Below are 10,934 nucleotides of genomic sequence, written 5' to 3'. Positions count from 1 at the left end.
TCTTCAGACCTCCCTGGTTGATTGGAGGTCTGTCTATCCTTGGTCTCCTCTGTTAGTAGGGAGCCTTCTCTTTGCAGGGGGACCTCTGGTTGGGTGGAGACTCTAGGATGGTTGTTTTCTAGAGCATGTTTCAACTCCACTTTCAAGTCCGCAACCTGACCCTGCAGAGCTTTCACCATTTCCTCCTGAGCCTTAAATTTGGAAGCTTGCTCAGAGTGACTTTTGAGCTGCTCCTCATATTTGAGTCTTACTCGGTATTCTTCCATCATTACTTCAATAAAACCTTTATTGCGGGAGGCGTATTTTGCAGCCTCCCACTTGAAGTACTCCAGCTGCTGAAGAACGTTCTTGTCAGTTGTAACTTTGGAAGAGCAAGAAACCTGTTCAGGTTTGACTTGCAGGTGACGTTCTTTTTCCAACATTTTTTGCAGTCTTTGAATCTCCTCCTGCTGGGATTTGACTTCAGTCTGACATGCAATCCTTCTGTCTCTTTCCTCATGGAGTTCAAAATTCTTTTTCTGCAGTTCTGTTTTAAGATCGTCTACCTGCTTTGTCAAATCTTTGACTTGATGGCTAGTCTCTGCCACGTCTTCCACTGAGGGGGTGATCTTGAAGCCAGCAGAGGGTGTTGTTTCCTGCTTGACTTCCAATGATCTTGGACTCTCAAAGTCRCCGGAAGGACTTGATTCCCCCTGGATCTCTGATTCATCTTCCGGCTCAATGGGGCTGTCATCTTCAACAGGGAAAATGACAGCGTCGTAGTCGACTTGGATGTTGAGGTCTACTATTTCGACCCATGAAAGCTTAGCTGGAAAAGCTTCATGTTCGCAAACAAACTGTTGTTGCTTCATGTTTATATTCTAATAACTTCTTGCTTCTCTGAACTTCGAATGTGCTCTGAAGGGTGATCTGTCGCGATTGAACTGTGGAACAGATCAGAGAAAACTCTGTCTGTGAGCTACATTTAAGAGAGAGATTCCCTTGTGACATCATAGAGTGATGACATCACTGCTGATGTCATTGATACCATTGAAACTGAACATTCTATCCACCTTAGTCCTGGGAGGCTTACTGGGGAAACGATTATGGGTCTTACTTCTGCTGACTAGCGGGAGCAGCAGTGTTTCATTGTAATTTATAGGGTTTTTGGCTAATCTATATTCATGATACATCTCTTTTGTCAGTTAATACACAGCACAAACATTAGCATTTCACTGCTCCCCATTAGCATTAGCCTTTTCCCTAAAAATAACTTTTATCTATTTTTCTTATTTATTAGTCACACTAAGTATACTGAATGGAGGAAGAAAATGTAAAACAACATGAGAACGACAGCATTTAGGCTAATGTTAGATATATGGCTCATTTTAACTTGTACACTAATTTTTACATACAGAATGGAGTAATGGAGTTACTCAACATGTTTGTGACTCTCCACATGCTATTGAGTACATTTCAGCTTACTTTAGCATTGATGCTAATTTGTAGCATCAGACGGGCACACTTTGCCCATTTCAATTTCTTCAGAAATGTTGTAGTTGTTAATGTTATTGTTTGGGGAACACACTGGGTCCTATCATATGCTTCTTCTCTGTTTCTGGAGAACTTCAACAGGGGAAACTCTTAACATGTCTTACTGGGATCTAACCATGAAGCGCTAGTAATTTTACCAAATTAAGTTGTTAAAAAGATGGATGGGATAGTGAGGCCAATTTACTTCAAAACTAGAGTCACTTATGGTTGCAGCCTTTGGACCCAGTGATGCAATGTGTTTACACTACATGCACATATTGTCCTGGGAACAAAATGAATACTTTGCTCACATATTATGTGTGGGCATTAGTAACAGCAGTTGTTGGTGTAAATGTGGTTTGGCAGTAGTGCTGCATACACTAATAACCCCTACTCCGCAGTCTTTGCTCAGTACCGACATTATGGTTAGACTGGCAGAGCTCTAATGTGCATTTTAATTTTAGTGTGCAAGTTTGCAGGGCTGTATGTGGCCATAGACAGTTTTCACCATCATTAGCTGGATTTAATAAGGTTGAGATGATTAGAGTTGATTTGACTGTTGGTATTTGACTGAAAATGTTGTTTGTCAGGAATGAGTCATGTGCTGCATAAAGTTTGAATAATAAAGTTGAAGTGGAAAGGTACCTAAAATACAGACACAAGCAGAGACAAAATAGGAAATTATGGTGAAGAAAGAAAAAGAAATTGATATATATGATCTTTAGAGAGAAATTTTAATTTTGAGTCAAACTGTCATCAGCTTCTGAGGCTAAGAGTCTACAGCCGTATCCAAAAGAAGAAGGGAAAAAAAACACTTCCAGCTGCAGTCACTTAAATTGAACACATCACTATAAACCAATGTTCTTCAAAGACATGAGTAATGGCGTTAATGAGAATGTTAGTTTGACTCGTACTGGAAATGGTATATACCGTTTGGCAGGTGCTTTAGGATTTTGGATGATTAATATTACAACCAATAAGTGATTTAATTGCTTGAACTTCACATTTTTCTTGCCTTTATAGACACAAATGTGACCTGCTCTCTTCACATTTAGAAGTACATAGAAAAAGACATACAAAGCGTTAATCTTTTTGTTTTATCATCACAGTGGCATTTTCTCACTAAGCTGAACTAAGCTGTTTTGTGCGCTTTGGCGAACTTTTATTTATTCCTCTCTTTCTAATTGCTGTGAATATTTAATTACTACTCTGACTGCAAATATTAACAATGGTATATAAGTACCTATTCTTGTAAATTTCCTATTTTTATTGGAAGTGGCTTCTTTGCGGTCTCTATTTTACCATAATTTAATAATTTTTACATATTTTATGCTTATCTGTATGCTTTGCATGTGCCTGTCACTTTGATGCTGACCTATGTATTACAAACATATCCAAAAGTCTTCTGACATGTACCTCTCAATCTGTTGGGTTTTTATTTATTTATTTATTTATTTTTTGCAATTAATAAGAGAATTTCTGATTAAAACAAGCCAGTTCTTGATTAAAAAAAAACGTAAATTGCATTGACATTACACTTTCTAAAAACAAAGAAATAACAGATTACTGCACAGATAAAACCAGCAATATATTTGTGATGAGCCAAATCATGCAGTCTATGAATCTTGCAACAAACATTAAGCTGTGGCAGTGCATAATTCAAACCACATTAATAAACTGTTACAATGTAGTCTCAGTTCGACTAAGAGCAGACTGCTGACAAGTACAGTTTACTTACTGTCAACTTTGCATGTTGGTGAGAATTCTCTTGGACCCATATAAAGATTTTAAAAAAAGCTTTTATATGAAAAGAACATATTTTAAATACTATTTACATAACAGTTATAGGCTCAAATGATTCTTGTTTTTAGGAAGTATATTTAGTGGTTTTTTTCATGGGGTATTTTTTTTTGTTTTATTTTCTTTCTATTTATTCTGTTTTGGTAGTTTGTTCTGTGTTTTCCAGAAAGTGTCTTTCATAATCTTGTCTCCATGTTTGGACTCCAGCCTTCAGGCACACACTTACAGTCACAAAGAAACACACAACTTGGATAGACATTCACATGGCTTTGCTTAGAGGGAAAAGTATCACATCCAAACTAATAAGACAAACATGGCAACCCAAAATGGCCCCGAGGGAGATTGGCACAGGATCTGCCAAACCATTCATTATCAGATTTGTGGAAGCATAAATGTGTGCACTACAGTGTAGGCAACTTTCTTAGTGACTGTGTGTATTTGTGTCAGAATTGCTGTGGCTGTTGGGAAGTTCCAAGCATAACGAAACAGAAGCTTTGCTAACATCAAAAAAGGGATTATCTTCTTCCTGGATCTCATTTCAGCTAAAGTGACGAGGGAAGCGGATCTGGGAGAGTGGTGTGTGAAAGATCATCAGTCAGAGAAAGGCTACACTACTAAGACATAAAACCAAGGGACCATCAAGTTACTTCTTCAAGCAGTGGGAGCCAAGCCAATATTTTTGTGCCAAAACTTTGATTGCTGCACTTTCGATAGACACTTGAAGTGAAGGGGAATGAAAAGAAAGCTAAAATGAGTTTCCTGTGTGGTCAACAGATGACAGATGGCACATGATTCAGCTAAGCTATCACCGGTGTGGTTTGGAGAAGTTGGGCAATAAGCCTCAAGATGTAGGTAGCAGAAAGGGAAAGGTGCAGAAGTTGAAGGACACTTCACCTCTACCCTGAGGTGAATGGTTTCACATGCATGTGCAGGACTAAACTTTCAGAAGTTTAGTGCTGCAGTGCTTTTTAGCTTTGCATGTTGATAGCATTGCATATTAACACAATCTTGAAGCATGACATAAGATTGCAGTGCAGGGTGTTTTGTCACCTGTTCACGTCTTTTTGAATGTCTTACCTTTTGAATTCAATTGTGTTTGTGTTTGTTACTTACCCTGGAGATGGTCAGGGGCATGTTAAAGTCCTTCCCTCCATGTAGCCTGAAACCCCAAGGGGCCGGCCCCAACAGAGTGACGCTGTAGTTCCCGCTCATGGTCTCTTCAATTAGTATTGATCACAAGAAAAGATGCTGGTAGCGGGACAAAAATACACAGAAGATCAAATAATTACCACTTGATTTTAAAAGGTCTGCTAAGTTGTTTCAAATCTGCATGTGAGATATGACAGAAAAATGTGTTTTTGGTACAGTTCAGAAATAAAAGAAGTGAAATGAAAAAATCCAATGGATAAAAAAAGTCAAGGGAAGAATGTAATATTGAGATTTAATTTCACATAATTTTATACCCTTATGTCATGCTTCAAAGTAGATTAAAATCTAAAAGTTTTTTTTCTAACATTTTAATGGTTTTATTGAATTAGTCACTTTTTCAGCAGAAGGTTGCAAAGTTGTTTATGTAAGAAATGTCTCTCATCCTAACAAAAAGACTTGTATATAGTAAACATTTATACATCTGTATTTTATTACTATTTGGTGTCATTACAGCACAAACTTAAGGAACATACCTGTTCGATGGGAATCCCAGAGAGGACAACAACTCCAGTCAGGCACTAAAGATGGTGTAATTTCCAGTTTCCCCTGCACTCCTCCCTTTCTAGCAATCCCACCCTGTGTGAGAAAGCCACAGAGGGATGCAATGCTCTTTTATACTATAGTTAATGACAGTGGGAGGGGAAAGGTGGAGGAGGGGAGAGAAAGGAGGCAGGGTGGGGAGATGAAGAATGGGCAGAGTGTGGGAGGGGGGAAAAGAGGAGGAGATTGAGTAAGGGGAGGAGAAATGAAGGAAATAATAATGAAGGGTGAGATTAAGGTATAAAAGGCGACGCACTGAGGGGGCAACACAGGGGGGAAAACATGGATTACAGAAAAGAGTGTGGGAGCGTGATATGCAGAGAAAATGACAAGAGGAGGGAGGGGAGACACAGGAGGGGGTAGTGGGGAGCAAAGAGGGGACGGTTTATCTTTCATCTGGATATTTTGGGAACATGGAGTCATTGCTACGGGCCGCTTCCTTTAAGGTGAAACGATCCGTAATGAGATCAAGACCAAAGAACACACCCCAGAGGCTTCAGTGAAAAGGTCTCCCTGAGCTTGATGAAGTCATATAAACAAAAGATTCTCTCGTTCCTGTTAGAAATGTGTTTCACTGCTCCAGCACAGTCGTTCCAACAACAACTCAAAGGGTAGCAAGTTGTTAATCGGAGCTCTTTATTTAAGCAGGTCTGTTTTAATTATAGTATACATCCTTCATGGGAATACAGAGTATTTTCTCAGCTTTTCTGTCTTTAAAGGCTAAAGAAACAAAATTATACAATCAAGAAATGAAATTACATAAACTCCAGCATGATCCCTTGTGCATTTTGGCTTATACACAATCTGGAGTCAATTGCAGATTTTCCCTTTATTTGTTTTTCTGTTCCTCATTATTTTCCTCCTGACAATTAGCAGTTCTTCTCCCTTGGTGCTGGATTTTCTTCATTTTATCTTTTTAGTCCAGACAGATCAATATTGACTTTGTAGTTATACCCTCATAGCACAGGCTTAACTAGATACTTATGTCATTCCTGACTTGATCCTGTCTACAGTACACATTCACACTGAGCCTACATCCTGGCTCTGGATGGTGTTCACTGCAGGACTTAGAACAGCCAAATGAAGACTCAGGAGGGAGAAGCCAACATAAAGACTGGAATGAAAAGGTGGTTTTGTATTGCATTTTTAAAATGGTGCATATGGTTTAGTTCACATGTGTACCTAAAAGAGATCCCACTGAAGAAGGAGGCAGGAGAAAGTCATTTTCTCCTCAGGAAAAGGGAAAAGAAGCAACTAAAAATGAGGAGAAAAATGAGTCAGAGAGAAAGAAATTTCTGAGAAGGGCTGACTCTAGTTAATATATTACTATTTAATTTTCGAAGGAACCGAGTTAATGAGCTGAATTATCATTTAATTCAACTCATTAACTAGAGAATATTTTCAGGGACCAGAAAGACACCCAACCTGAAGGGATTACAATTTAAAGAGTAGGATAAGTTCAGAGTTATACAGGTAATACTTACATGTCAAAGTTACAGATTGTTGGTGTTACTGTTCAGGTATTATCGTCATGTAATGTTGGTGAAACATGACATGTTTCACCAACATCATGTTGGTGGAACATCATCATCATCAGTRTTATTTCACTGGAGAAATAACAGCAGTGAAATATTCTCTGTTTTTCATACATTAAGGAACCACTTTGATGAGAAATTATTTATTTTATATGGATATATGATCTTATTATGGACATAATTGCATATTTGAGTGAACAATATATTTCATAAAGCACTGAAAAGTCATATCTGGCAGTACTTGAAATCCACTTTCACTTCAAGATGGGAAGTGGAGCCTCTCTCATCATAATTTGTTGCATTTTTATTTACATTTTTTGAAACAATAAACCTGCACATGGTATGCCATGGGCCTTATCTTATCTTATAAGTAACCATGTTGGGCCACCATGGGCAAAATGCAAGGACTGGTCCCAGTCCAACATTTGCTACATTATTTTGGGGGTAATGATGAACACAGAAGCATTGCACAGACCTTTGTCTGGTTTCAAAGTGAGCACCTCTACTATTGGACGTCTGCACATGCATCACAGTGAGGAATCTACTGGAATAACAACAAAACCCACCATTAATTTATAACATCTTGTTGGTAGATAAGATATCACTGTGAGTTTGTGAAGTGAAGAAATCCTTAGAACAGGTCAATTTTTGGCTGTTTACAGTAAATCATGTTCAAAGTAACAAAGATTTTATCTGTAAAATACAACAATGTAAAAGCAAATATGAATCAGGCACATTTTCACAAGAGACCATTGTTAAGTTTAACCCGTTAAATCAACATGCTTGTCACCATGATAAGGTTGAGTTAGAACAATAAGAAGTCACTTGAACCTGTCTAGTTGGAGTGCATATGAATGAATGAATGAATGAATGAATGAATGAATGAATGAATGAATGAATGAATGTTTAGCATTATTTTTAATGAATGTACTGAGTTTGGTTCTGCTTCTTTTTTCCCCTTGATGGTCTTTTTCAGAGAAGGGTTTTGATCACTGTCTTGTACTGTCAAAAATGGCTAGAGGCTGAAATCTGTTGCAAAGAGAACAAAGGGGGGTGTGTGGGACCTGGGATAATTATACCAAACCTTAACAATAGAGAGAGTGCAGAAGCACAAAAACTCAGACACCATACAGTCTTTTGTCCTGTCCAAGGGTCTATTCCAGTCCCCATATGCTCACTTCTCTGCTTGCTTATAGATCACAGCTCATCAGTCTGCTGCCAGACACACACATGGTCACACTGAGACTAATAGGATGATAATCTACCCCTCTGAATGATGTGTAATACATCAGCCACATAAGGAAAGAGGTACCAACAATCACCATTCTCACAGCTGAACCCTTAAGCCTAACCCACCCGCACACATTATATACACACATGTTCGCAACTTGACGGTGAATGCAATATCTGTTGTATATAAATCCTTTTTTCCAGGTTAAACCAGGGACAACAACAGTGGTCTAAATAATTGTTATGTAAATTAGTCTGAGATCTTTTCTACAGAATGCTGTACGGAGCATTGAACTCAGTAACATTCCTTTCTACTCTTGCTTATTAAGGTTTAAGAAAAGTTTGAAGAAAATATATACCGTATATATATTAAGTTCGAGGGAGGATTTTTTTTTGTAAAATAAATGAAATATTTTGTTATATATATAAAATAATTATTTTTTCCAGACAATGTCTGTATTTACAGTATCTACAAATAGCAAGACAAACACCAGTGTAAATGTTTATTTTGGGGAGTGTACTTTGTCTGGCCCCAGTCTAATCAGTCTGACCCTTTCAGACTAATATAAGCCTATAGCTAATCCCTTCACCCATCTTTGTACAGTGAATCATCCAGTGTGTTTAGTCTCTAGGGTTTTTAATGACATATARCACTTTATTTGTTGTTGTTGCAATTTGTAAAACAGTTGAGACATTTTACTTTAGTAACATATGTGCAAAAGCTTTGCACATATGTTGCAGGATCCCCAGAGATTAGTGTGAATAAGCATGTACAAAAGTTTTTTTTCTCATTTTTAAACACAATCACTCCTCGTAAATGCTCTCTCTCTCTCTCTTTCTYTTTCTGTCTCTCTCTCACAGGGGAAAACAAAGCTGTCAAGAATGAACAGACAAGCACACCATGGTGTGTTTGTGTTCTTCTGCAGAAGACATATATCTCAGTGCTAAATGACAGTTTAGCTTAAAACACGGGAAAGAGAGAAATAAATCCGTTTTTAGGACATTAACCAGCAGGTGACGCAGAGACAGACCCAAACAGCACTTGGACCTCATGGAGATGCATCTGCTCAAAGCATGGGTCAAAGATAGGCCATTATAAGAGAGACATTTAAAGCCAAGTGTAATGTTTCCTTTGGGATTTAAGGAGAACACATGTCAAATAGACCATCCAGCACTTTAGACTGCAGGCATCAGCTGCTCAAAATCAGTCTGTCAGTCTCTAATTTGGAAGCTAATTAACAGTGGTACAGCTAGAGAGTGATGCTTGCCCATGTAACAACACATAAACAAAACAAACAAAATAATTAATTGCACATCAGTGCTTTTAAAAGTATCTGATTAAAACTGGCAAAATGTGTTGTTAAATACTTCTTTTATTTCTTTTATGACCGTGTAGTATGTAGTAGTGGTTTAAAATCTCTACAACGTTTATCTGTGTTTGGCGTGTTATTCCTCGAAAGATTACAATTATTGGTTCTCAATCAAGGTACTAGAATATCAGGGGCCATAAGGAGTCCAATGTTCAAAATTATTCATAAATTGTCACCTAAATATATGTGTATGATGGCTGCATAATTTAAATTAATTTATACATTTTATTCCAATAAAATAATTAATTATGTAATGAAATCAAAACTTGGATTTCTTATATATTAAACTCATCATTTCAGAATCTATGGAATTATTTTTGGATACTTCGTGCTACTTGAAATTAATAATTAAACAGACGTCTGCACACTGGCACATGTGTTTTGCAGCCAGAAGGTCCTGAGGTTTGAATATCAGTCTGAAGCATTTCTCTGTGGATTTTTTGTGTTTTCCCTGTGCTCTCTTGGGTGCTGGGGCTTTTACCCACAGTCAGAAAATATGAATGTGAGGTTAATTGGCCTTTCCAGATCGCGAGTTTGTGTCTGTGTTATTCTATGTTCTGTGTTGCCCTGTGATGGACGAAAAACCTGTCCAGGGTGTAATTTAGTTCAATGACTGGAGAAAGTCACCACCACTTTCAAATCCAGTTAGTAGGGAAGTATAAACAATGAATGGATGAAAAATCAGAAAGGCTCAAACGTTTGATCGGGTTACCCTTGTCTTCCTTTTACCCCAGACTTTCATTCTCAACACTGAGATAATTGAACGCACATTTAACATACAATACAGTACTGATATGTGAATGTAATTATTTTACTGTGCATTTAATGAATGCTTAAAATTATCCATATTTATTTACTTATTTATTCATTAATTTTTATAATTTATTTTATGTAATTTCGGTTTTATTCATAATATGGCACATATAACGATTTATCTGAATTGTAGTACTTTGCGCATTAAATGGTTCCTCATCATCCTCTTCATTTACCTGCAGAGAGAGAATATGTTGTTCCTCATCAATATTCAGAGTCATGAATGTTGTCATGTTGTGTCATGGCCTTTGGTAGTAACTGACTTTTTATTGCTTAACACATTAAATTCAAAGCTGCAAAAGAGACAAACGTATGTTTAACAGTGCTAAAATTGAAAAAAGCATGGGGTCTAACTGTGAGAAAATCTTAGCTTTGTTTCAAGTCATTAGAGGTTAGATAATTCTGACTCTGGGAACTTGACCAAAGTCAATTTTCCTGCTATTACAGCTTATGACTGCAGTTAATACTGTAATATATGCTGATTATATTAAATACACATGTTTTCATACAAAGCCTCAAGCATTTTAATTTTGTTGTAATTGTAAACTGACACTTTAGTTATTCTTTACCTAAAGTACATTCATTCAATGTCATGGCCTGATGGAAAAGGAATTATGCATGGTCAGAGCTCTCCACCAATTTCAGGAGAATGTATTCTCATAAAACAGGAAGAGTCAACAGGCTTAGCAGCTGCTATTCTGAGCTGTACAAAGCAAACAGAAGAGGGTAAAAATGAATACATGAGACAAGGAAAGAGGAGAGATAAGGCTTGGAAAAATGAAGAAAATAATGTTAATAAAATTATGAATTGATCAAACCTACTATCAAAGTAAAGATAACATGTTTGACAGAAAATTGTTTGACAAAACATTGTTTGTTCAAATATTAGCTTTAGGGGCATTAATAAATGGTAGTACTGTGTAAA

At 37.2% G+C, this 10,934-nt stretch overlaps 1 protein-coding gene across 4 annotated transcripts in view; it reads right to left on the bottom strand.

Moving 5' to 3' along the window:
• The window catches only part of pdlim5a (PDZ and LIM domain 5a), a 56,425-nt gene extending 51,300 nt beyond the window's left edge, over positions 1 to 5,125 (bottom strand). For 2 of the 4 annotated variants that reach the window (XM_008418502.2, XM_008418503.2), the window contains exons 1-2: positions 4,995 to 5,120; positions 4,426 to 4,560 (exon numbers count right to left, since the gene is read on the bottom strand). In XM_008418502.2, coding sequence (XP_008416724.1) covers positions 4,426 to 4,524 — 99 coding nt within the window. In that variant the 5' untranslated portion in view covers positions 4,525 to 4,560; positions 4,995 to 5,120. Of the gene's footprint in view, positions 1 to 4,425; positions 4,561 to 4,994 lie in introns of all 4 variants that reach the window. The other 2 variants (XM_008418501.2, XM_008418505.2) reach the window with 2 other exon arrangements.
• Between the last annotated feature and the right edge of the window lie 5,809 nt (positions 5,126 to 10,934).

This window comes from Poecilia reticulata, linkage group LG9 (genome assembly GCF_000633615.1).
Source record: "Poecilia reticulata strain Guanapo linkage group LG9, Guppy_female_1.0+MT, whole genome shotgun sequence".
Lineage (NCBI taxonomy): Eukaryota > Metazoa > Chordata > Actinopteri > Cyprinodontiformes > Poeciliidae > Poecilia > Poecilia reticulata.
This window is presented reverse-complemented; position numbering and strand designations above follow the sequence as displayed.